Genomic DNA, 27,953 nt, shown 5'->3' on the forward strand with positions numbered 1-27,953 from the left:
AGCCAAAGGAAAAGCAGCATTTCAAAATTGGAGGACCTTAAATGTCCTACATTTTGGGCTAAATTTTATCCTACATTTTGTCCTGGATTTTAATAAAGAATTATGGCAACCTACCTCCAGGTAGAGTTGGATTGTGGATATGGAACTGTGCCTTCTTTTAAAATGAACATTAAAGTACCATATAGTGCCCATCCAATCACCAGAGCATGGCTGAACAAACACATTACTCAGGACTGACCTGTTCTTTCAGGAGCAAACCAGAGAACCTTCATACTATGCAACTGTAGTATCATGGTTCCCCTTTAATTACCATGGATCCATCCAATGGAATCCTGGGATTTAGTTTATGGAGCTGTGCACCACCAGACTATAAACCCAAGGATTCCATAGGATGGAACCATGGAAGTTAAAGTAAGAAAAATGAAGGCTGATGGAAGGGGGGGGGGTAATTCCTGCATTTTGGAAGAAGCTTTCAAGTGGTCTTTAGAACATGGTGTCAGAAGTAAAACCTTCCTGTACTGAAACTTGGACTTCGTATATTTCACAGGAAGAGTGCGTTAAAATATGGATTCACTGCGGCCTCCCCCTCCTCTAAATATGGAAGGTAACATGGCTCAGAATTGGAGAAAATGGGAACAGGCTTTTCAGTTATATATTACTGCTGCAGGACTTGACAATGTAGCAAAGAAGCGGCAGATAGCTATCCTGCTGCATTGTGTGGGAGAAGAAGGAATTTCTGTGTATAACACCTTTGTTTTTGCTGATGAGAATCCAAAAGACATTTCAGAGGTTCTAGAACAGTTTAGAAGCTACTTCTTGCCAAGAAAGAATGTTGTTTTTGAAAGATTATGTTTCTGGAACCATATACAGAGTCCAGGAGTGAGAAATGAACAATTTATTGCTGAGCTTAAATTGAAAGCAGCCAGTTGTGAATTTGAGACTACAATTAATGACATGATAAGAGACAAAGTTGTTTTTAGTATAATGGAAGAAAGACTGAAAGAAAAGCTTTTAGAAGAAACAGATCTTACACTTGAGAAGGCTGTGGAAATATGCCGTGTTGATGAGATAACGAGAGCACAGCTGACAACTATGCAAACAACTTTTGAAGGAGTGTGTGAATTACAGGAGGCTCATGGAGATATCAGAGGGACTGCAAATGGAGATAATGAAGAAACTGCAACTCAAGCTTTGGGAGTAAAAGACTTAAGAACTAGAGATAAATGGAAAAGTCAGAACAAGTGTGGCTGTTGTGGTACAATTCATGAACCTCGGAGATGCTTAGCATTTGGGAAAACTTGCAATAAGTGTGGCAAGAAAAACCATTATGCCAAGTTATGCAGGACAAAAATGGTTAATCCTGAAAATAGACAAACCAGACAACATATTCATGAGTTGTGTGTAAGTAACCTATTGATAGCAGAATTAGACAAAGAACTGAACAATACAGGATGGTATGCTGATATTTCTATAAGAGACTATATAGTTAATTTTAAGTTAGACACTGGGGCTGAAGCAAATGTGTTACCATTCAAAATATTTTCTAAGATACCTGGTACTAAACCATTGATCAAGAGCAATTCAGTTCTTGTAGCATATGGTGGGACAAAAATACAACCAATGGGAATGGCTGAGTTTGAATGCAGTACAGCAAAAGGGGTGCATAAATTATTGTTTTATGTAACAGATTGCTCTGCAATTCCATTACTAGGTAGACCAGCTTGTGAGAAGTTAGAGTTAGTTCGTCGGATAGATCTCATACACACAGCTGGGTCGTTAACACAAGAAAAATTAGTTAGTTTATATCCTGAGATTTTTCAAGGTTTGGGTGAGTTTCAAGGATGTCATCACATATACATTGATCCGACAGTTGCTCTTGTTATCTAAGGATGTAGGGGAGTGCCTTTTGCAATATATGATAAATTAAAGGATACATTCAGTCAGATGGAAAATACAGGAGTTATAACAAAAGTGATAGGACCTACAGATTGGGTGAGCAGCCTTGTTATCACAGAATAAAAGAATGGCACTCTGCGTATATGTCTTGACCCACGAGATTTAAACAAGGCAGTTAGAAGACAACATTATACCATCCCAACAGTTGAAGAAATCCTGAGTCAGTTAGCTGGAAAAAAATTGTTTACGATCATAGATGAAAAAAATGGTTATTGGCAGATAAAACTGGATAAAGCATCATCCAGATTATGTACATTTAACACGCCATGGGGAAGGTATTGTTTTAATTGCTTACCATTTGGGCTTAAATCTGCAAGTGAGGTTTTCAAAAAAAAAAAAAAAGAAAAAGAAAAAGAAAAAGAACCAGGAGACATTTGGACATATAAGAGGTGTACATATGATAGCAGATGATATGATTATAGCAGCAGAAACAGTGGAACAGCATGATGAAATTTTACACCAGGTTATGGAAACAGCACGTGCCAACAACATTAAATTTAACAAATAAAAGATCCTGTTTAAGGTAAACTCTGTAAAATACATGGGTCACATAGTGACTGCTGAAGGAGTCAGACCAGATTCTGAGAAAGTAAAGGCTGTCCAAGAAATGAAACCGCCTGAGGATAATAATAAATAATAATTTGTTTTATTTATATACCGCTATTCCAAAGATCATAGCGGTGAACAGCAAGTAAGCTAATTAGCAAGTAAGCTAATTTGCCCCCAACAGTCTGGGTACTCATTTTAGCGACCTCGGAAGGATGCAAGCCTGAGTCGAGCTTGGGCCCTTTTGCTGGTCTTGAACTCGCAACCTTGTGGTTTCGAGTGAATGGCTGCAGTACAGGCATTTACCCACTGCGCCACCAGGGCTCCTGGATAGACAGGGGGTCCTGAGATTTTTAGGGTCAGCACAATATTTGACAAAGTATATTCCACAAGAGGCAGAGCTGACAGCCCCATTGAGAAATCTGTTAAAAAAGAATGTAGTTTTTCAGTGGATGCCAGAGCATCAAAAAGCCTTCGATGCTATCAAACAAAAGTTATGTAGCACACCTGTGCTTCAGTGTTTTTTGTTATTTATGCAAACCTTTTGATACTCAACATATCAATTTGTTTTAAATTGTTTTATGTAATTTTATACTGTTTTAATCTAATGTGATTCTTAACTTTTGTAAATGGTATCTCATTTTATTGATCTGTGACCATAAATAAATATATACTGTATATACTCATGTATAAGTCTAGAAATTTTAGTAAAAAAAATTGACCCAAAAAACCTGAGTCGACTTATCCATGGGTCAATGTAAGTACTGCACTTTAACTCTGTTTTAAAAAAGGAACCATCCCCTGGTGTAAGGCAAAAATGTAATCTGTCTTAGAAGAACTGACCCCCCTCTATTCTCTCATCCTTTATTTTGAGCAGAAACTGTTATGGCTTTTGTAAGTTCTTGGACATTGTTTTCCTTTGCTTCATGCTTTAGATCCTTTGTTACATGCCCCTAGATTTTACCCTCGACTTATCCATGGGTCATATCAAAATCCATAATTTTGGCCCCCAAACTTGCCCTCGACTTATACATGAGGTCGACTGATAGTCGAGTATATATGGTACATACTTATGCAAGGCTTGCCTGACCTAGCTGTTTCATTTCATGTATACATATTATTAGTTTTGGATAAAATTTTGTTGGATCACTTTGAACTGCTCTTCCTTTTTTATTGTGCAGTAGCATATCCCTACTCTTTCCATGTCATTTCTCCATCTGACAAATAATTTTCTGCTAAAGAAATAATGTGCAGCAACGCATCTACTTTGTTAACTGACATGTATACCTGTTGTTAGATGAATTCTAACTCTTCCTTGCCGCTAGAAAGAAGAGGAAGCAGGAAACGACGTGGGAGAAAGATGATTCTGTGAAGCTGACAAGGAAATGTTACATTCTAATGTTAGAAATGTCTGTGCCAGTTTGCTGGAACAGTTATTTTCTATGTTCCCTTTAATAAGCAACTCTGTGGTGAACATGGGCAAAAAGTGTCTGTGTGTCCATATCTATACATATTTTTAAATGTCATTTATTTTCATCACTGTAATGACTTGTCAAAATGCATGCCTAGCACATCCCACCAACCCAAACCCCCCACCATAAAGGTAAATGCCAAATTGAAGCACATGGATGTGAAAATTATATATAGATGTCAGACTTTGAGAATTTTTTAAAAAAAATGCTGGAGGAGGCTGACAAAAACACAAGCTGAAACTATTTACTGTGCCTTTTGCAAGGCAAAAACTTGTTATGGCTGTCATATTTAGTTCAGCAGCGAGAAGGATAGAATCATATTTTTATAGACAATATCCTGCTCTTACACCAAAGACCCCTGAGCATGATATTACCTACAGGATCACTGTCTCCCATATAATCCACCTCACATGCTCAGGCCCTCTGGCAAACATTTACTTCATTTAGCCAAGACTAGGTTAGCAACTGTCAGCCAGAGGATCCTTTCTTCATCCACCCCTAATTCATCTGACCTATTATACTGAAGTAAACATTGCAGTGTACCTGAGAGGTATACTTGCATATTGCTTGGTACAATATAGAGCCTGAACTGTTCCTGGAAGCCAAAATGACCAAACAGAGGCAATTGTACTTTGGACATATCATAAGATGGCATGACTCATTACAAAATACAATGATAGGGTCTTCATGAGTCGGAAATGACCTGAAGGCACAACCACAACTCTATAATATCTGCAGTAAATGCCTTTCCCATATCTACTACCTGATATCCTTTTTAACCAGAGATACCAAGGAGCCCCTATCATGGGGTTTTCTTAGCAAGTTTGTTGGGGGGGGGATTGCCATCCTCTGAGGGTGAGAAATTGTGATTTGCCCAGGGTCACCCAGTGGGTTTCCATCAGCCAAGCAGGGATTTGAATCCTGGTCTCCAGAGTCATAGTACATAGTATACTATGGTGGCGCTCTGTAGAGCTGGTTGTTGTTGTGTGCCTCCAAGTCATTTTTTATTTATGGTAGCCCTAAAGTGAACCTATGATAGGGTTTTCTTGGCAAGGTTCTTCAGAGGGGGTTTGCCTGCCTTCCTCTGAAGCTTTGAGAGTATGACATGCCCATGGTCACCCAGTGGGTTTTCATTCTCGAGTGGGGATTTGAACCCTGGTCTCTAGTGTTGTAGAGCAACGCTCAAGCCACCACACAACAATGACTGTCACCAGACCTATTAAGACATGACTGAACTATGGAGACTAAATGTCTGACATGAAAGAAAGCTTCATCAACACAATAATTATTTCCAGCTTGGCATCAGACCATCTGTGAAAAGAAATGAGAAAAGGCAAGTGGGAATGGTCTTCCCTCTAGTAACAAGAGGCCATTCTGCAGATTTTTTTAAAAAATGAAATACTGGAAATATTTTTTGCCTGCATATTGTTCTCCACTCTACCATATCATATCCTAATTTCCTGTGCTGAATGGCAACAGAAGGTATCCTTTTAAAGAACGATAGTATAGAATCTCTGAAAGTATGAGCTATGCTTTGTAAAATGAAGTCTTACTGCCGCAATGTTATTTCCTCCTTAATTGAAAATCCAAACATGTTACTAATATTGCATGTACCATTAGCACTCAATCCCTTCTTGGGATGAGTATCAGTGAGAATGAGAAAAGAAAAGAAAATCTCATCTGTAGAAAGGGTTGACAGTTAAGTGGTACTCAAAGGTCTCTCAATAGCAGCATCATTTAAACTGGGAAGCTTTCATCCTCCTTCCATTCCCGCTGCAGCTGCGTCATCAGTGCAAATGTACTCAAGAAAGGGGAGAGAGGACTAACCTCAGATTTCAAATTGTAGTGGAAAACAAATACCTCTGCCTTCATTGTTTTGGCAAGTAAACATGATAGTTTGTGCAAGTTCCTGCCCTTTCAGTCTGTTGAAAGGAAATGGTTTAACAGAAGAAATCTGTTAAACTAATTTCTTTTAGTTGAAAATCCATCCAATAGCCAACTGTGGCTAAATTCCTACAGACCGCTATTCAGAAAAAGTGTCACTGTACTCAGATTTACTCCTCATTGAAAACAAGACAGAGTGGTGTAGTCATGTGAGTGTTGGATGATGACTCTCTAGAGACCAGGGTTCCAATCCCTACTGAGCCATGAAACCCACTGGGTGACCTTGGGAAGTCACACACTCTCAGCCTCCGAGGATGGCAATGGCAAAGCCCCTCTGAACAAACTTGTCAAGAAAAGCCTGTGATTGGCTAGCCTTGGGGTCACCATAGGTCAGAATCAATTTGAAGGCATGCAACAACAACAACAACAAGCACAAGATTGGGATGAAAAACCACTACTGATATTTACCTTTCATGGGGTAAAGAAAAAGTAGACAGACTGTGGCTTTCTAGGTGTTTTTGGCCTACAGTTCCTAACATTCCTAGCCAGTATATGTGAGATTATGGAAGCTGTAGTCCACGAAATCTATCCAGCCGCAGTTGCCTGTCTCCGGAGACACACAAAATATTTTGACGCTATCAGAACTTGAATGAAACTCGAACTCCTGATGAAAATGTTTGGAAGTGGGATGAGGACAACTAAAATAGATTACTGTTTCACTCCTCCCCACAAGTAACTTACTGAATCCACTATTACAAAGGCAAGATAAAGTTTAGGTTAGTTTTGAAAAGTAGTAGGCAATTTGCTGGAGAACAGGTTGAACAAATGTTATCAGTAATGATAATGAGACTAAGCTTGTTGGTTCAGATATTGATATAATTTTGACTTCCAGTTACTAAGAAGCAACAAGAACATCTCCCTGGTTATATCAAAACTGGATACTAAATGAGGCAGGTCTATGTTCTGATCCAGCAGTCTTCTTCTATCAGCAAGCTAGTACTTGCACATAATAGATATACAACTATGTGTGTGTGTGAGTTGTGTGCCTTCAGGTCATTTCCAATTTATGGCGACCCCAAGGCAAATCTCTATCATGGGGTTTCTTGGCAAGATTTGATCAGAGGATGTTTAATATTATAAAACAGTGCATATAATTGAACAAATAGTTATTATGGAAGAAGGTGAAGTAATCTTGCTGGGGTGGGAAGGGGAGGGGCAACAGTTCAGGCATCAAACATTTCTAAACTCCCAAGCCTTACTGGATTTGCAGTGATGGAGTGGGCACAAGGGAGAGGTGGCATTTATTTATTTTTTTCCTGGAATTTAAAAAAATTATATACTCCCCATTGGAACCAACTGAAAGGAAATTATGTACATGAGGACTGGCATGTATTATACCACCATTCCGTGCTGGGGATATGTCTGGGAACCAGGATGGCTTGGGCCCCTGTAAATCCAAAGCCTTCCCTGATCCATACTCCACATATACCTCCTGTTTTACGTCTACCTATGCTGGAGTCTTACATCAAAAGAGTAAGAGCCATAGAAGTTCCTGCAAGGTCTGGGAAAGAGCATGTGTGTGTTATACCCTCTGCACTCCCCATGGCGAGTCAAAGCCCTTAGCCCCACATGTTGCATGGTTTTGAGGCCACAGTAATGTCTGTTCACATTTCCTGTAAGGAACAGGCAAATGTGGGGCAAGCTTGGACCAGGCAATATAATCTGCAAATCAGTGTGGAGTCATCCTACACCACAACATACTCACTTTTGGAGCTACATTTTCTATGCTTGTGGCTTGGCACTAGAGACCTAAATTAGGCAAGTGCCATGCATTCATATAATAACCCATACAAATCTAAAACACTTCTAAACCCAAGCATTTTGGATAAGGGAGACTCAACCTGTATAACCAACATTCCTTCAATTTGGGTCAAGTCAAAATTATACCTTTTCTGTTTTGCATAAAAGCAGTATGAAAAGTATCAGCTGTGAAATATTGAAGAAAAACTTAACTGCTCCTAGAAATCTGTTGTTGTTGTTTTAAAAGGATCTGGCTAACACAATAAAGTTGATATATGTCAGATATCATGAAGGTGCTTTGAAGTAACATGGTTATGAGGGATCTCTTTAGACTAACTTAGGTAAAGAAGCTGTAGCATCAGCTTTCATAGACTTGATCTGTTTTCTCAGACCAAGGCTATGAAAGTTGATGCTACATATCTTTTGCTCAGTTAGTCTCAAAAGCTGCTACAAGATCACTTTGCATGCTAATATCACAGACTAACAGGGATACATACATCTATGAATTCTACACCAATGTGTAAGATGCTGAGATACAATTTCAATTTCTCCAAAAATAGTGATTACAATCTAATTTTATTTTCTACATCAAGTTGTTTGTTTAAAAGTTTTTGTACATAATAAAGACAAAAAGCAAGGTGAGAAAGAACCAGTCTGCAATTTTGCATTTACATAATAGTTAATAATTTTGAACAAAGAACAATAGAGTATAGGACTGGGGAACATGTGGCCCCTTCTCTGATTTTTGGACTGTAACTTCTATCAGTCCTAGTTAGCATAGTAAATAATGAGGCATGACAGGAGCTGCAATCTAGCGAACTCTTAGAGAACCACACATTCCCCAGCCCTGTTGTTGAATATGTTCAGCATGTCCATGGAAGCTATAAAATGATATCAGTCATCAACCATATATATGCAAGTTAAGGACAACCATCACTGTACAGAATATAGTCATGGACTAAAAGTTTCCAGCTCAAAGTGGAGAAACTCCACAACTGCTTTTGTTTCTAAGAGATTAACATGCCTTTTAAAACAAAGGGAGTGGATGGACATGGTTTATTCCAAAGTCAGATATAAAGCAGAAAACATTTCAATTGATGTAACAAACATCTACAAGTGAAAAGTCAAACTGAAACAAGAGTCATTTCAGTGACTGGTGCAAAAGATTACAAAGCAAAACAGGAGAACAGTTGTTGCTTCTGTGGAGACCAGTACTACAGACAGCACATGACCAGCACCAAAACTACTAGTCCTACAACAACTCACTCTAGATAGTCAAAACATATGATGTGGTGTTGTAAATTTCTGCAGACCTCAACTCTGTCACTTGTGTGGGTAGAAAAATCTGCAATGTGGCATTGTCACAACATGTGCCTTGCCTTATGCTAGAGGGGAAAAGACAGATGACACATACCACTGCTTTTGGCAACAGCTTCTTTTTGAGTGTGACATGTATTTCTGACCCCAAAAGCCCAAGTTCAAGTAGCTTCTAGTGTAATTCTTTCACATTATGACACAACTTTTGTTCGGGAAAGTATTTCGTTTACAAAACTATTGTTTCTTGCTACAACCTCATCTTTTAGCTCTTTCAGTTTGGTCTGGATGTCTGTTTCAGACATGTCTGCCAGTGGCATTGCTTTTACTTTGGAAAGGAAATCCTGGATTATTTTTTCACCTTCCTGAAAAAAAACAAAAAGAAATGGGTTGTTAGTCTTTGAAGTGTGATTTCCTAGACTCCTCCCCACAAGCTGATGCCCTCCCAATTTATCTGAACACATCAATACTACCTGGGACTTATGGAAGTTAAGGCTCAACACATCTGGACAACATCAGAGGGGATGAGGCTGCTTTACAGACTACATCAATCACCTCTTTCCAACACATACACAGTGAAAAGAGTAGACTGATACTGCTTTGAGCTCTTTGCAGCAAATCTACCAAGAACAGGAAATCTTAGATTATTAGATCACTAAGGACTTCATCCTGCAGCCTCACTCCTTTACAATGGATACTTATTGTTGAAAGAAAGCTATAACATTAGCAACTGCCAAGATGGTGTTTTTCCTGTAAAAGAAACAGCACTGGATAAAACCGATTGATTGTATATTTTAGATATCTCCAAATTTATTATTTTACATTGTTCCTTTAGGATGATGCTATCCCCTTCATTAACAGTTGCCTTCACTAAAGCAGTATTTGCTAAATTTGGGTGCTCAAACTTTACAACTGCATTTCATCCAGCGAGCAGGCCTGATGGTTAGAGATGAGGGGAGTTTTGCTGAACAACATCTGAGGATCCATGGTTGGGAATGGCTGCTCCACATAATGTTTGTTAAAAAATAAATAAAAAGCATGTTTTATGAACTCAATTTAATTTTAGATTCAGACAGAACTGACATTCAGTACCTTTACCCACAGATAAATAGTTTTCAACCTTTGGTCCAGAGGTTTCAGGCTTCAGCTCACAGATTTCCTGACTAGTGTTCAAGCTGTTTGGGGTTTCCGGGAGTTAAAATCTAAAACTGGACAACCAAAGTTTGAGAACCACAGTTGTAGGTATTAAAGGACAGGGGTGAGGGGGAGAGATGGAGGATGCCACCATGAAAAAGTGTATATATACATTTCTCCTATTCCTTTGTTTCTGGTGCAGCAGAGGTAGGCATCTTTGATGAACATTTTTTTTTTCATCCATTAGTAAATTTAGTACTTCCTCCCCCCAGTTTTATTTCACCCTTCAATAACTGAAGTACCCTCTCCCCTAACTCGAGGCCAGGAAAAAAGAATGGAAAAATGCAGAGGGGATTTTTCTCTTTTTTTAAAAAAGCTTCCTCTCCTCTTACCCCTGAAAAGGTGCAGGGGAGATGAAAATATGGAATTTTTTCTTTTAGAATTATGAATAAAATGCTCGAGATAAGGTGTTAATATATATTTCCCTCACTTTATTTCTAAAAACTATATAGCAGGTAGACATTTATGTAACATTGCTATATACTACATCAGTGTAATTTCAGGTCTTGCTTTCCTTTTCTCTGTTCTTTTTATGAGAACGAGTGTTTTATGTCTGTCCAGCACTATGGAGGATTAAAGGAGACTTTGCTGTCTTAATCTTGATGGTTTCTTTTGATTTAATGGATTTCGGTTTAACTGCTTCTCATAAACTGGCAAAAGCAAAGAGGTTCTTTATAGTTCAGGTGTTCCTTACAATAGGACCTTATAGCCTCCATTTGCAACAATAACAGGTTAATAATAATAATAATAATAATAATAATTTATATACCACCTTTCCCTTTCGAGGATCTTCTAGGCGGGTAACAACAGTCCAATATAACATTTAATAACAGTACAGTAGTAACATGATCCCAATCCCCTAGCCCTCCCTCCTTCTGCTAAAATACAAATAAAACATCATATTATATAATAACAGTAGCAGTATCACACAAAGAAGTACCTTTAATATATCAGACATGACACCTTTATGCCAAAACAAGTTGTACATAGGGCATTTTATGGTTGGAAAGTAACATAGAATCATAGAATCATAGAGTTGGAAGAGACCACTAGGGTCATCCAGTCCAACCGCCTGCCATGCAGGAAATCGGAGCGTTGGACTTACCTGAGAGACGTTCCTTTCCAGCAGAGAAGGTCCGAGCATCCTGACTTCGGGTGGCTCCGCCCACGAGGCTCCTGATAGGCAGGTAGACAACAAAAGAGACAATCGGGGCCCAGCCCCGCCTCCGTGGGCGGGGCCACCCCAGAGAGCTCCAGTCGGTTACCAGCTGAGGAGCAACTGGTCAAACTGTAAGGAGAGAAGAAAAAAGGAGTCCCCCCCCCCCCGCGCCAGTAGGCAAGTAGGGTGGGGAGGATGCTCGGACCTTCTCTGCTGGAAAGGAACGTCTCTCAGGTAAGTCCAACGCTCCGTTTCCCAGCAGAGAAGGGGCGAGCATCCTGACTTCGGGATGTACCAAAGCAGGCCCAAGAATTAGGGCGGGCCGACTGGCGCGGAAGGCGACTCAGTGACCACTTGCTGTAACACCCTGCGGCCGAAGGCCGCCTCGGCTGACTGGAACAGGTCCAGCTTGTAGTGCCTGACAAAGGTGGAAGGGGACTTCCAGGTGGCTGCCCTGCAAATTTTGGCCAATGGGGCATTGGTCGCCAGCGCCGCCGAGGTAGCCGCACTCCTGGTTGAGTGAGCTGTGATACCCCCTGGTGGTTGAAGGTTTAATGATTTGTAGCAGAGGACGATGCACTCTCTAATCCACCTGGCCAAGGTTGAGACTGACACCTTTTTACCTTTGGAATTAGGCCTAAAGGATACAAACAGGGCCTCAGATTTTCTGAAGGCTGTCGTCCTCTTGAGATAGATCTTTATGGCCCTGCGAACGTCGAGAGTATGCCAGGCCTTCTCCAAGTCTCTGGACGGTCGCGGGCAGAAGGAAGGGACGTGTGGAAGACAGAGTTGACCTTAGGGACGAAGGTCGGGTCGGGTCTCAGGAGGACTGAGTCTGGCCTGACGATGCACAACTCTTTGCGGACTGAAAGAGCGCCTATCTCAGAGACTCGCCTTGCAGAGGTGAGCGCCGTCAGCATTAATGTCTTGAGGGTGAGGAACTTGAGGGGCACTTCCCTCAAAGGCTCAAAGGGGTGAACAGTCAAAGCCTTAAGGATCTTGTGGAGCTGCCAGGACGGGAACCGATGTCTGGTTGGGGGTGCCCTATTGGCGACCCCTTTGAGCAACCTGCGGATATGGGGATGCAGGGCTATCCTTGCTGCGTCCTCATGGGGAAGGATGGAGGTGATGGCTGCCACCTGCCTTCTTATGGTATTAGGCCGAAGCCCCTGGAGAGATCCGTCCTGGAGGAACTGAAGGACCGTAGGGACTGAGACGTTGATGAAATCTTTGTTCTTGCGTTTACACCATCTCTTAAATGCTCTGAAGGTGTATTCGTAAATCCTGAGAGTGGACTGACGCCTAGATGCCAGGATGGAATCTATCACCTCTGGAGAGTAGCCGTAGCCGCTCAGCATGTGGCGTTCAATTTCCAGGTGTGAAGCCGTAGCCATGTTGTGTCTGGGTGGTGGACCTGTCCCTGGGCTAGGAGGTCCAACCTGGCTGGTAGAGGAAGACTCTGAGTTGCCATGCTGAGGATTTCGGAGAACCAGGGTCGCCAGGGCCAAGCTGGGGCCACTAGTAGGACTTGAGCTCGGGTCCTGCGAATTCTGGCCAGTAGCTTGGCGAGTAGAGGAGTAGGTGGGAACGCGTACAGCAGACCTTCCGGCCATGGACAGTTGAGATCATCTACGTCTTCGGCCCCCTCTGTTCGGAACCTGGAGAAGAACCTGGGTGTCTTGGCGTTGACTGGAGAGGCGAAGAGGTCCAGAACTGGCTTGCCGAACCTGTCTGATATAGTCTGAAAAACCTCTGGATGTAGGCTCCACTCTCCCTGGTCTATGTCCGTCCGGCTTAGCCAGTCGGCTTTGGAGTTTAGGGATCCTTGAAGGTGTTCGGCCTCCAGGGCCGTGAGGTTGGCCTCGGCCCAGCTCAGCAGGGACTGAGCTTCGAGCATCAGGGACCGGGACCTGGTTCCTCCCTGATGATTGACGTGAGCCTTCGCAGTGATGTTGTCCGTCCTTATGAGGACGGATCTGTGTTGAACCCTCTGGTGAAAGGCGCGGAGGGCTAGGCGAATCGCTCGCAGTTCCAGCCAGTTGATGCTGTGGGACTGTTCCGATGGGCTCCAGCGGCCTTGGGCTAGCAGTGTCCCGCAGACGGCCCCCCATCCGCGGAGACTGGCGTCTGTAGTTATCTGGACCCCGCAGAGTTTCCAGATCGGGAGACTGTGGTGGATTGCTTTGGATGTCCACCAACGAAGGGACTGGCGCACTTCGCTGGACAGGTGAATCCTCTTGTGTCTCTTGAGGGCGATGGCTCACTGGTGGGGCAGGAGAAGCCACTGTAATGGCCTGGCGTGGAATCTCGCCCACGGGAGGCACGGGATGGCCGCAATCATGAGACCCTGGAGGTGAGCCAGGAGCTGGAGACTGGCTCGCGGGGCTGAGAGGACCTCTGATATGGCCTCTTGAATGGAGCGGATCCGGTCCGGAGGTAGCCGTACCGTGCCTGACTGAGTGTCTATGAGGGCCCCCAGGTGGAGGATGTGTTGGTCTGGAACAAGGGTGCTCTTTTCCAGATTTATGAGGAATCCGTGCTCCCGCAGAGATGTGAGGATGTGGTTGGTGTCGAGAAGTCCCTGACTTTTGGAGGATGACCGAATCAGCAGGTCGTCAAGGTAAGGGTAGACGTGGAGACGGAGTCTCCTCCAATGAGCAACCAATGCCACCATGACCTTGGTGAAGACCCTGGGAGCAGAGGCCAGCCCAAAGGGAAGTGCACGGTATTGGAAATGCCGGCTGCCATATCTGAAGCGGAGGAAACGACGTGAAGAGGGATGAATCAGAATGTGTAGGTAAGCATCCTGTAAGTCCAGTGAGGAAAGAAAGTCTCCAGGCTGGAGGCTGTCCAGGATGGTCTTTAGAGTCTCCATCCTGAACTTCTTCTTGAGGATAAACCGGTTGACACTCCTGAGGTTCAGGATGGCCCTCCATGAACCATTTTTTCTTTGGCACCAGGAAGATAGTTGAGTAGCACCCCTGGCCCCTCTCTTGTGTGGGCACCGGCTCGATGGCGTGGACGGCCAGGAGGCGGTCGATGGCTTCCAGCAGGAGGCGGTGTTTGAGGGGGTCGGCCGATCTGGGAGAAGGCAAGAATCTGTCGCCGGGCTTGTGATGAAACTGTATCCTGTAGCCGTGTCGGATAGTGTCGATGACCCACCTGTCTGAAGTGGAAGTCTCCCAGATGTGGCCGAACTCCCGAAGTCTGCCCCCCTACTGGGGGGACCCCGTCATTGCGGGGCGTTTTTGCGGGGCTGTTTGGGACCTCCACCATCCTTGGCTGGAAAGGAGGATTTGCCCTGCTTGGAGAACTTGGAGTCTCCCCAACTGGCCTTGCCGGGCCGGGACTCCCTGGCTCGAAAGGATTGAGGGTTGGAGGGGTAGAAGGACTGAGAAGAACGAAAGGAAGAGCGGTATCTATACTGTTTTTTGTCCTCCTTTTTCTTGACTGAGGGCAGAGACCTTTTCTTATCTTTGCCCTCAACCAGCACTGGATCTAGCGATTCTCCGAAGAGTTTGGATCCCAAGAAGGGAGTGAAGGCTAGGTTCTGCTTGGATTTGGAGTCCACACTCCAGTTTTTAAGCCAGAACTGCCTGCGAACTGCTACGGCTGCAGCCTGGGCTTGGGCGCACTGCTGAATAGTGTCCAGGGTGCCATCAGCCGTGAGTGCTGCGGCCTTGGCCAGCTTATTGACGGTCTGCCTGACCCTGGAGTCAGGATTGGGCAGGAGATCTAGGAGTTGGCGGGACCACTGAAGGCTGGCTCGCATCACCATAGAGACAGTGGTGGCTGCCCTAATGGCTATGGACATGGCTTCGTGGGCCTTCTTGAGCGCCCCTTCAGCCCTTCTGTCCTCCGGGTTACGGAGGGCATCCTCACCATCTCTACTGAACACGGCGGATGAAACGAGCACCGACACAGGAGCGTCCACCAATGGGACCTTGAGCTTGTCCATAACTGGTGGCTGGAGAATATAGTGTTTGCGAATCACACTATGGTTAGACCTGGCAGCGGCAGGCCTGGCCCATTCATCTCGGACAATCTGCATGATGTTGAGGGGGCAAGGGACTTGTTGGACAGGCGAGGAGGAGACTGGAAACAGCTCTTCGCTCACCGTGGGGAGGTCAGAGTCCGGGGGGGTGGGCTGCCCTGGAGGCAGGGAAATGCCCAAGGTCTTGATAGTTTTTTTAATGAGAGGAACATAATCCTCCGGCTTGAAAAGGCGAGAAGAAACCTGGGGTTCGCCCTTGTCCTCCCCCTCATCCTGTGACAACTCACCCTCCTCTGCCTCAGAGGCTGAGGAGTCCCGGGAATGCTCAGAGACCTCGTCGTCTGAAGAGTGGGACGAGCGGGGGGGCGCTTTCGAGATGAGCCCCTGTCAAATCTGGGCCGCTTGGGCGGCGGCCGATATGAGTGTTCGGAGTCAGAGAAGGAGCCTTCATCCTCCTCCTCTCCTGAACTATGGGGTAACCCCTGGATTCCTAGTTGGCTGGTTGAGGGCAGTGATGGCCTGTCGCCGCCAGATGGCGCTGCGGTGCCTCTGTCGCGACCCTCTCGGTCACTGCGCTGGCAGCGCTCCCTAGCGGGGCGGTTAACCTTGTTAGTCCCCTGGGAGATGGTGGAGGGATCCCCCCCGCCCCCACCGGAGAGGCTTCCCTCAGCCGCGGCAACTGCGGCTTAACTAGGGGGAAGGGGGTCCCCCAGCTGGTGGCGCCCCTGGCCCACTGCGCGGCCAAGATGGCAGCGACCATCGGGATCGGCGCGGCTAAGATGGCGGCGCCCATGGGCGGCCGCATGGCCAAGATGGCGGCGCCCATGGGCGGCCGCATGGCCAAGATGGCCGACTTCCGGGTCGACAGGAAGTGGGCGGGTCAATGAGGGGGGCAAGATGGCTGCCTCCATAGGCGACCGGCATGAAGGCTGGGCCCATCTGCCGGCCATCCCCGGCTCCTTGCATCCCCCACCCTCCAGGGAAAGGGGCCCCAGGCCACATTATGAACGGGGACCCCCCCGTGAAAGGCAAGCCCCCCCAAGCTGGTGGCGCGCATGCAGGGTCACTGTCTCCCCGGGGGCCCCCGCGGAGGTGCGGTGTCTCCCTGGCGAGGAGGGACCTCAACCACCGCTGCAACTGCGGTGGTGGGGGGTCACTTACGTGCTCCTTGCTGTCCTGGGGTGAGTCTGGCGAGGGCTCCCCATCGTTGGACCCTGGCCGGGTCGTTTGGGAGGCCCTGGCTCCGTCAGCGGAAGGGAGGGAGGGCTCCTCCGGCCGCTGCGGGCGCGCTTCCGCCGCCGCTGCTGAGGGGGAAGCCGCGAGGCGAGCAGCCGGCAAAGCCGGGGCTGGCCTGGGCTGAGCGGAAGCTAGCTCCCCTAAAGCCCGCTCATCGTCGCTGGTCATGGCTGGACCAGCCATTGGGACAGGGAGGGGAGGGAAATAAAGAAGGGTTTTTGTTTTTTTAAAAAAGGGGAAGCTAGGCAGAGGGAAGGAGAAAGAGAGAGAAGGGGAGAGCCAGGCAAGTCCAGGGGAGCTAGAAATTCCAATGGTATGAAGCAAAGCAGAGATCCGTCCTACTAGGAGCGAGGCAGGAAGAAGACTGGAGCTCTCTGGGGTGGCCCCGCCCACGGAGGCGGGGCTGGGCCCCGATTGTCTCTTTTGTTGTCTACCTGCCTATCAGGAGCCTCGTGGGCAGAGCCACCCGAAGTCAGGATGCTCGCCCCTTCTCTGCTGGGAAACCAAATATCAAAGCATCCTTGACAGATGGCCATCCAGCCTCTGTTTAAAGACCTCCAAGGAAGGAGACTCTATCACCCTCCGAGGGAGTGCATTCCATTGTCGAACAGCCCTTACTGTCAGGAAGTTCCTCCTAATGTTCAGGTGGAATCTCTTTTCCTGTAGCTTGCATCCATTGTTCCGGGTCCTGTTCTCTGGAGCAGCAGAAAACAAGCTTGCTCCCTCCTCAATATGACATCCTTTCAAATATTTAAACAGGGCTATCATATCACCTCTTAACCTTCTTTTCTCCAGGCAAAACATCCCCAGCTCCCTAAGTCGTTCCTCATAGGGCATGGTTTCCAGACCCTTCACCATTTTTGTCGCCCTCCTTTGGACACGCTCCAGTTTCTCAATGTCCTTTCTGAATTGTGGTGCCCAGAACTGGACACAATATTCTAGGTGGGGCCTGACCAGAGCAGAATACAGTGGCACTATTACTTCTCTTGATCTAGACACTATACAGTACTTCTATTGATGCAGCCTAAAATTGCATTGGCCTTTTTAGCTGCCGCATCACACTGTTCACTCATGTTCAACTTGTGGTCTACTTGGACTCCTAGATCCCTTTCACACGTAGTTTCATTCAGCCAGGTGTCACCCATCCTATATCTGTGCATTTTATTTTTTCCGCCCTAAGTGCAATACCTTACATTTCTCTGTGTTGAATTTCATTTTGTTAGCTTTGGCCCAGCTTTCTAGTCTATTCAGGTCATTTTGAATCTTGATCCTGTCTTCTGGGCTATTAGCTATTCCCCCTAATTTGGTGTCATCTGCAAATTTGATAAGTATGCTCCCAATTCTGTCATCCAGGTCATTGATAAAGATGTTGAATAGTACTGGGCCCAGGACAGAGCCCTGTGGGACCCCACTGGTCACTTCTCTCCAGGATGAAAAGGAGCCATTGTTGAGCACCCTTTGGGTTCGGCCGGTCAACCAATTACAGATCCATTTAACAGTTCCTTTGTCTAGCCCACATTTTACAAGCTTATTTGCAACAATGTCATGGGAAACCCTGTCAAAAGCCTTACTGAAATCAAGATATACTATATCCACAGCATTCCCTTCATCTACCAAGCTGGTAATTTTATCAAAGAAAGAGATTAGGTTTGTCTGGCATGACTTGTTTCTCTGAAACCCATGTTGACTTTTTGTGATTATGGCATTGCCTTCTAGATGTTCACAGACTCTCTGTTTAATGATCTGCTCCAGAATCTTTCCTAGTACTGATGTCAGACTAACTGGACGATAATTGTTGGGATCCTCTTTTTTCCCCTTTTTGAAGATGGGGACAACGTTTGCCCTCCTCCAATCTGCTGGGATCTGTCCTGTTTTCCAGGAGTTTTCAAAGATTATTGCCAATGGCTCCGATATTACATTTGCCAGTTCTTTTAATACCCTTGGATGGAGTTCATCTGGTCCCGGAGACTTAAATTCATTTAGATTAATAAGGTGTTCCTCTACTATCTCTTTACTTATTCTGTGCTGAAATTCCCCTATTCTGTCCTCTGCTCCATTATCCTCAGGTTGAGCACCCTTTTCTTTTTCTGAGAAGACTGAGGCAAAGAAGGTGTTGAGTAATTCAAAATGACTTTGAATCAGTAAAGGGTGCTATTGAGTTTTTTCCCAATTTTTCTGATAATTTTCATTTCCCTCCAAAGAAACTAGGGAGAAAAAACAGTTTTTTCCCCAGCAGCTTCAAACTTTTTTGAATTTTTTCATGTCTACCCTCTAAAAACAGGTCTTACCTCCACGCAATCTCTGAGGCCTTCGTCCTGTCATCTAGACTCAGCCTCAACTAAGCTGCCTTATCTACCACATTTTAAGAATTTGCATCCTCATTTCCAGTTTTCATAAACATCCCAGCAATTTTACACAACAGCACTCCAAACATGAAGTTAGAGAGTCCAGAAAGAATCCTCTTCCTTGTTGAAGCTGAGTTGATGAGAGACAGAGAGTCAAGTAAAAGACAGAGGAAAGAGGAGATGTATGGGTTCCCTCTTTTATTTAAGCCCTGTTCAGTCATAGGATGCATGAACATGAAAGGCACAAGCCCTACATCCAGCGCCTTGTACTGCTTGGGATTTCTATATGAAATCATGATTGTACGAAGCCTCTTTGCTCAATACAGGAATGGCACAAATGACCCATGCCTCTATGTTTATGGACACTGCTCAGGCATAACACTTGAAAAGGGCTTCACTCTCAGTGGTCTAAAACAATGGCTTGAAGGCACATGACACAGCAACCTCGTTGAAACTAAGTATATCTGGACCTGATCAGTGTACTGACAGATCACTATCTGACAATCCCTACATGTGGAAGAAAAGTGAAATTTTATTCAGCTGTAAAGTTGATTGTTCCTCCATGCCATCCAGAAAATAAATGTTCCCAGCATTGTAGCTGGAGCATCAAGATGAGAGGGCAGAGGGGAATGGTAATTTTCCTGAAGTATGCAATTAATGGGCAAATCTCCAGGTTTACTCTTTTAGTCCTAGAGAGCACTGAGAAAGAATCTATTTCCAGGATACCAGACTGAACCAAATAGAGGGAAGTCCAAGTATGTACCTTTGTCACGGCCCTGAAGCAGCCTAGCATAATTTCTTGTGTGCAAAAGGGATGCATGTAATAAATAAACACATTTGCGCACGCACACACACACTCACACTCACACACAGAAGTCAGGTGCATTTATATTCATCTATACGCTCTATATGCATCTGAGGAAGTAGCCTGTACGAAAGCTCATGCTACCAACTTCTTTATTTCAGTTAGTCTCAAAGGTGCTCTCTCTCTACATGCAGAAGGCAGGTGAGACAGTGAAGGAGGATATGAAAGCCAAGCAAGTGAGTTCTACCCATAAAGAATAGGGACAAGATCACTGCCTGCCCAAGCATTGCACAGTGATGTCTCCAAGAGATCCTTCCCTCTTTGACCTACTAGATGCATCTGCTGGATGCAGACAGGGGTTGCACTTTGGTTCTTAGAGTGTTGTAATTTTAGAGTTTCCATGTCCATAGCTGTAAAAAATATTTTTAGCTTTCTTGTGCAAAGTTTTAAAGACATGCTAAGATATGCAGATGACATTATACTACTAGCAGAAAAAAAAAGACTTGGAAGTCAAAGAAGAAAGTGCTAAGGTAGGCTTAACATTGAACTTTAAAAAAAAATAAAGATCAGAGAAGATCTACATGAATTCATCCTAGATGAGGAGGAGACAGAAGTAGTAAAAGAAATACTCCTACCTTGGAACAAACATTCATCACAATGGAGACTGCAGTTAAGAAATCAGAACAGTAGGAATGGGAAAGGAAGTTATGAAAGAACTAGAGTGCAAAGATATAACACTGAACACTCAAGTTAGGATAGTCCAAACTATGGTATTTCTAAACACCGTATATGGATGTGAGAACTGGACAGTAAAGAAAGTGAATATAAAGAATATCAATTCATTTGAGATGTGGTGCTGGAGAAAAGTGATAAGGATAGCCAAAAAGACAAACAAATGGGTCCTTGAATAGATTAAGCCTGAACTCTCCCAGGAGGCAAAGATGACTAAACTGAGGCTGTTGTACTTCAGCCACATCATGAGAATGAATGATTCTTAGAAAAAAAAAAAACAATAAAGCTAGGAAAAGTAGAAGGCAGTAGAAAGAGAAGAAGACCTCATGCCAGATGGTTAGACACAAAGATAAGAAGACCTGAGAGATATCTCATCCACAGGGTCACCATGAGTCAAAGTTGGCAGTTAACAACAACAACAAGTTTTAAACGTGATTTTATGAATAATAAAGGATTTTTTGTTTTTGATAAATGAACAAATTAATAAACAAAAAGCCACAAACCTCCTTTTCTCTGTAGCGTTTCTTGGCTGCTGGTTCTTCATCGTCCTCATCCTCCTTCTCTTCAGGCTTTCCAATATTCTGGAATTCCTCTAACTCCAGAGCCTTTGCTTTGGCATTGTCTAGCACACGTTTGGGAAATGCAGCCAGCTCTGCTACATGGATACCAAAACTCTGATCACAAGCCCCTGGAAGAAGCACCAGGGGTTTCAATAGGGGAAACATAATAACTTGTACATCCAGTTCTAACATGTATGTTGGAAGAGGCACTTGCCTAGTTCGATATCAAAGTTAGAAAGATTCTAGGAGCCAAACATAATTTCATAAGCATAGTTAGATACATTTGAAACTCTGCCCAATTCAGGGGCTTTCAAAGCTTTGTCACAGTAAGCATCACTAAATAGTAATGCATTATTAAAATGTGAGAACAGTGCAAAATATGAAAATGCCTTTCAGGGTTACATAAACAGAAGTACTGTATCATATACAACCCAGCAAAAGGAACCAAAGGATGGTGATAAAAACAAATTAGAAGGGATTCCAAAAACAGGTGTAGAAAGAAAGGCAATACAATACAGGGCATGAAAAATCTATATGTAACCAGAAAAAACATTTAATATAAAATTACAGCAATATTTTTATACCATATTTTCCAGCGTATAAGACGATTGGGCGTGTAAGACAACCCCTAACTTTTCCAGTTAAAATATAGAGTTTGGGATATACTCGCCGTATAAGACTACCCCTTTTCCAACGCACACCAAATAAATTTTTTTAAAAATCAGATTTGATTTCAATATGGTAATTTTAATTCAAATGCTTATGACATGCAGGTACTTAGCAGGAAAACTTGTTGTATACAAAACCCGCTTGTACTGGTCAACTCTCCCTGCCTGCTCAGCCCCTCCCTCTTTCCAAGATTATCAGAGCAGTAGTGCAAACATGGCTCTTTTTTCCATACCCCGGGGCATCTCAGATGCCTGCAGCTTGCTCTGTCCTTCACTTACACCTTCCGGGTGAGGTGCCCCCTCACCTCATCATCGGGACTGTCGCTTCTTTCCATGAATCCTGGTGAGTGGATTTTCTTCTACCATACTTGTACAGCGCCGTCCTTGCTGCTTTCATATGGTCGCCACATACAGCAGGGATGCAGCTGCGGCCATTTTTGAGCTCACCCCACCATATGCGGTGACCACAGATTATCCAGTCCAGCTCAGAAGTTTCAGCACCTGCCCTATAAGATGACACCCAGCGTATAAGATGACCCCCGACTTTTGAAAAGAATTTCCTGGGTTAAAAAGTAGTCTTATACGCCAGAAAATACAGTACACACACACACACACACACACACACTACTATCACATGATGAGGGAAGAATGTAAGAATAAAATCTATGCATCTAATATACTTTGACCTATAAGGTGTTATCCAGCAATTGCATGGAAAATGGCACAGCAAATAATTGTAATATTGGCTCCAGAAGCTGGTAGTATGTAGTCTACTATCCAGCCTGCACTATAATGCTCAAATGTCAAGGTTAACAAACAGAGCAAGGAACTTACTACAGAGACAAATCCATGCACTAGACTTTATTGGTGAATATGATCACCTTCACAGAATTATTTGCCTTTCTTCTGACCCTATGCATTATACCTGCACTGAGTCATAGAGGGAAAAGACAATGACAGCATAACTAAAGAAAGATGGATAAAACTATCTGGTCTGAAATATATAAAAAACTGTCTTTGAGGCAACCAGCTATTAACAGTATTCTTGTTCAACAGTAGTGAATTGGACAGATTTTCCCTATCTCTCTTCTTTGGTGCATCTTACCTTTTTTCACACGGTACAACATTGTGAGAGTCTCCTCTGTGGTTAATGCTGTGACATGCAAGTTATTCACGATTGGAACCTGGTCAGCTAGTGCTGTCAGTTCATGGAAGTGAGTGGCAAACATGCAAAAGGCTCCAATTTTGGTGGCAATATATTCTGAGATTGCCCATGCCAATCCAAACCCATCATATGTAGATGTTCCTCTTCCCAGTTCATCAATGATTATAAGTGAGTTTTCTGTTGCAGTTCTAAAAGAAAAAGGTATGTTATCAGACTCTAGTCTCAAGCCAATTTAGAAGAGCTGCAGACATATGCAGCATACCGAAGCCCACTCTTAAAATTTTTTGAAATTTCAAGGTGATACAAGTTTTAAGAAATAAACCTTTACTGTCTCAAACTAACAAAACTTTCATTCAATAGCTCCCTCCAAATGTACTGCAGGTGATTACTGTTCTGACATTAAATGCATGGACTTAAGCAGCCAAAACAGCAACATCAGTGGACAAGGCATGGATTCCAAATGTACAGAAGCAGGAAAAATATTTTGGGGTGGAAACTAAGTTGGGTCAACCCTAAGTTAACAGTCCAACAAGGAGAGAGAGTGCTCTATGATCAAAGAATGCTGCTGACTATTGTCAGACAAATGAAGAGAACATGAAAACTTTAAGATGAGGAACTAATGGAGTATCCTGGATACAACAATTCCATGCTGTTATTATTTTAGTGTAGGTCCTACATGCTCTCACTAAGACTGGATGGAATGATCCAATTTGTATCAATCTGGAAATAAAATTGGGCCACCCAAAAATAAGTTACGGGTTTCTGCAAGTCTAGAGTGGGAGACTCACTGGATATACTCAACTATATTGGTTTAGAGATTGATTTTATATTAAAAAAATCCAACCTAATAAGAACCTGTCAGGTCCTATGACCCACAGAACTTTGACATGGTCAGTAGAAGGGATGATGGTACAGGCAAATAGGATGGTCGGGGAATGATTTTCTTAATTCCATTAAACTTTTATAGCTTTCTGGAGGAAGAAGAATTTACCCCCACTGTTCCTCACAAACACCCTGTGACCACAGTATAGTACTTCTTGCATCCTTCTCTAGCCTTGCAAATGCAGTACAGGTACGGGCTACTCTACTTGTGTTGCAGCTCAAAAGGTTTTGGATTTTGGGGTACTTCAAATTTCGGAATTCTGTATAAGGGATATTCAACCTGCATCAACTGGATCCTGACTAAAAGTAGAGATATGGAGGAGAGGAAAGATGAATACACTGGTGCTATGAGGCTCTGTGGAAGAGTTAATAGATACCATATATACTCTTCTATAAGTCAACCTCATGTATATGTCGAGGACAGGTTTTAGGGGCAAAATTATGGATTTTGATATGAGACTTGGATAAGTTGAGGGTAAAACTTAGGCAAAAGCAACGAAGGATCTAAATGATGAAGCAAAGAAAAACAATGCCAAAGAACCTACAAAATTATGGCAGGCAGAACTGTTTTGGCTCACATTAAAGGCTGGATGGAAGAGAGTGTACAAGGAGGTCAGTGCTTCTAGAAAGATTGCACTCTTGCCTTTTACCAGGTGATGGCTCCTTTTTTAATGAGAGTAAAAGAACAATATTTACACTGACTTGTGGATAAGTCTACCTAAGACTTTAGGGTCAATTTTGTGACTAAAATTTCTAGACTTATACATGAGTATATACAGTAATTCAAGAAGCTCTCCCAAAAAGGCACTTTGCTTGGCCAAAATGCCTAGGCAGGGGGGGAAAAACAAGGAACACAATGGAGGATGGGAAGAGAAACAAATCAGATGTTAGGTCTGAAGATTATCTAATTTCTAAATAAATTAGAAGCCTCCAAGGATTGGCATTAATCTTACAGGAATACAAACACATCCTTCTGAAACAAAAAGCAATTGAACACTTACCTGATGATGGAAGATGTCTCCAACATTTCTGCCATGAAGGTAGACACACCTTTCAGCTGACTATCTCCAGCCCCTACTCGAGCAAGGATGCAATCGACAATTGTCACCTCTGCAGAGTCGCAAGGCACAAAACATCCAATCTGGGCCATAAGAACAATGACACCAGTTTGACGGATGTAGGTTGACTTCCCTCCCATGTTTGGGCCTGCAGAGCAATCATGACCAAGAATTTAAAGAGACACACTGCTTTCTTAAACATGGAAACAAAGGTCTTTTCACCAACCCAATGCACCCAACAGTTTAACATATGCTCGTTATTTTTTGTTTTATTTTTTGCAGAATATGAGAATGCAGCCTGTTTTTCATTTAGAATTTTGGCATATTCCTTACTATCAGGGAAGCGCAAAAATAGAAACCTTTTAGGGGTAATATTTTGTAACTCTTGTTGGCTTTGACACACCACCACATTTATTTTTAACACCTGCAAATCAGAAAGAGAGGCACTTTCCAGAAGCAATAACTCGATAGTCACTCATATCTGCCAAAGTCTCTGTTGATGAGTAGGTGAAAAAGTGCTTTGCTCATGTTCTGCCTTGGGAGAAAGCCACTGAGCAGATGTGACAAATTGGAATTTGTTCCTCCACCCCTGCAAAGTTTCAAGACATGTCTGAGATAGAGCTGGCACTACCCATATGGTTAATAACTGATAACATGGGTAATTCATTGATGGGAGACAGACAGCTTTTTAAAAACAAAGCTTCATTTAAACTCCATAAAACAAGGCTAAGGATGTGGTCTAGCACTTGAGTAAAACCAGTCTCAGGCTATGCAAAAGAGCCAAATCAATTCCTGGTGTCAGATCACTATATTTATTTAAGAAACAGCCAGAGGAAAGTAGTTTTTAAAAAAATCAGAACTCAGTTACTTACACAACATTATTTACGAGGACCCAGATCCTAAAACAACTTACAGTGTTACTTTGAGCTACAACTCCAAAAAGTGGTCATGATGACTTGGGAATTTTGGGACTGGTATTCCAAAAAAGGAGCATGTTTTATTCACATCCCATTTGATCTTGGAAGCTAAACAGGATCAGCCGTGGTTAGTACTTGGGTTGGAAAACCACCAACAGATATTAGGTGCTGCAGACTACGTTTGAGAAAAAAGAATGTCAAAACCACCTCTAAGTATTCCTTGCCTAAGAAAACCCTATGAAATTCATAAAGTCACATAAACTGACAGCTGACTTGAATGCAACCACACAACCAACAATGATTGGTGAGGTGGGCAGACAAGCTTTGTGTAGCAAACAATCACAAATGCAAGGCAAGATTTCACAATCCAAGATATTACCCTGGAGGTTAGGAAATACTGAAGTTGCAAGGAAGTTAAGAAAGTTAAATGACCTTGATTGTACATCATTTAGGTGATCCCTGAATGTACCTTTTAAAAGCTGAGTTATAGAGGAAGGGAGGGAGGGAGGGATGTCAAAACTCAGAGGATGATTGATGTGAGATTTGGTATCTACAAATGTCTGGGCATGACAAATCATGTTTTAAGGTAAAGCAGGGAAAGGCTGGGGAAACTGCTGCTGTTGTATACCATCAAATCCTTTCCTACTTATGGTTACCCTAAGGTGAACCTAACCCTGGGTTGGCAAGATTTGCCTTCCTCTGAAACTGAGTGTGACTTGCCCAAGGACACCTAATGGGTTTCCATGGCTAAGCAGGGATTCAAACCCTGCTCTCCAGAGCCATAGTCCAACCACTATACCAAGCTGGCTCTCCTGGGAACATTAAAGCTGAAGATCAGGGTTCAGTTCCTGGCTTGAGCACAAAAAACCCATTTGGTGACCTTGGGCAAGTCACATTCTCTCAGCCTCATATGATCGCAATGGTAAACCCCTTCGTAACAAACATGTGAAGAAAACTCTCTGATAGGTACCCTTAGGGTTGCCATAAGTCCAAAATGTCTTGGAGGCACACAACAACAGCAAAATAGCAGGAGGAGGGCTTTTGGGGCAAGGAGTGACACTGGGGAGCAAAGAGATGACACCAGATCCAGACTTGCTGTCTGGCTATCCACCTGTGATTAGCTCAGAAACATTTTAGGTATCTCAAGCACCTTTCCTCTATAATTGCTCTGATCATTTACAAGAGGTGAGAGTCAATAAATTATCACTACAGAAAAGAGGAAGAAGTTGAAGGATATTCAGGAAAATCACCAGGGACGGACAAGGGTGCAGTGAAGGGAAGCAAAAGGTTATTCTTATTTGGGGCTTCCTGGAAGAGGAAATGAGGAAAAGGAATGAACAGAAGCAAACAAGCAATGTGACAAAACAAAGTGAAGAGGTGGGTCACTCCAGCCATCCTGCACAGTAAGCACCACTACCACCAATGCAGCCAGAAGTGCTCCATGTTTATTGTTTCTCTTTGGTATCATGAAAATCACCCCCAATAATTATTTGGGGGGGGGGGGAGCAATTGTGCATTCTTTAAAAATGCAAGTTTCCTTAAAACATCCTCTCCCCGCCACCTGCCATCCCACATCAAGCCAAATACCTACCTCTACACCAAACACTGATTGAGATAAAACATCTCTAATTTTTTTCTGTCCATTTTAAGGCTAGCATACAGACTACTTTAAGAACATCACCATAAAAACAATAAACACAGCATATAAATGAATTCCTTACCAGTAATGATATGGAACATCTGCTTGCCCTTTTCAAAGGTCACATCGTTGGGGATGAAGGCAACATCATCTTGGACTTCGATGCAGGGGTGTCTCGCAGCTTTCAGCACAATCTGCCCTTCCCCCTTTTCCAAAATTGTTGGACGCACATATGGCGTTGGTGCTGTATTGGAGGCATGAGCAAAGCTGACCACAGCATCCAGCTGGGCTATGACATCGTTCAGGTGCTGTATAGGCTCTTTGTAACCTGTTAGAAGAGAAGCACTGCTCAGTACAGCATCACATTGAGTGCACACACATCCAAAAGGAATCCTGATCTTTAATTCATACCATCTCATTCTATAAACTCTTGAATACTTTAGCATTGGAAATGTACAGTTAGCAAGTTCATGACTTCATTTAGAATGGAAACAAAGGACATTTAGAGGGCATTTGTGTGAAAGTAGAAAAGTCCTTGGTGGCTTCAAGATCGGAAATTTCTGCATGGGAAGGCCCTGGCTACTGGATTCAGGTTCAGTATAAGAATTCAGTTCCAAGATCTCTGTG

General features: G+C 43.6%; 1 protein-coding gene across 2 annotated transcripts in view; it reads right to left on the bottom strand.

Moving 5' to 3' along the window:
- Nucleotides 1-8,699: 8,699 nt before the first annotated feature.
- MSH2 (mutS homolog 2) overlaps nt 8,700-27,953 on the bottom strand; it is a 108,873-nt gene continuing 89,619 nt past the window's right edge. For both annotated transcript variants that reach the window (XM_042439354.1, XM_042439359.1), the window contains exons 12-16: nt 27,409-27,654; nt 24,714-24,918; nt 22,771-23,018; nt 20,941-21,125; nt 8,700-9,337 (exon numbers count right to left, since the gene is read on the bottom strand). In XM_042439354.1, coding sequence (XP_042295288.1) covers nt 9,167-9,337; nt 20,941-21,125; nt 22,771-23,018; nt 24,714-24,918; nt 27,409-27,654 — 1,055 coding nt within the window. In that variant the 3' untranslated portion in view covers nt 8,700-9,166. The remainder of the gene's footprint in view (nt 9,338-20,940; nt 21,126-22,770; nt 23,019-24,713; nt 24,919-27,408; nt 27,655-27,953) is intronic.

Source organism: Sceloporus undulatus, chromosome 1 (assembly GCF_019175285.1).
Source record: "Sceloporus undulatus isolate JIND9_A2432 ecotype Alabama chromosome 1, SceUnd_v1.1, whole genome shotgun sequence".
Taxonomy (NCBI): Eukaryota; Metazoa; Chordata; class Lepidosauria; order Squamata; family Phrynosomatidae; genus Sceloporus; species Sceloporus undulatus.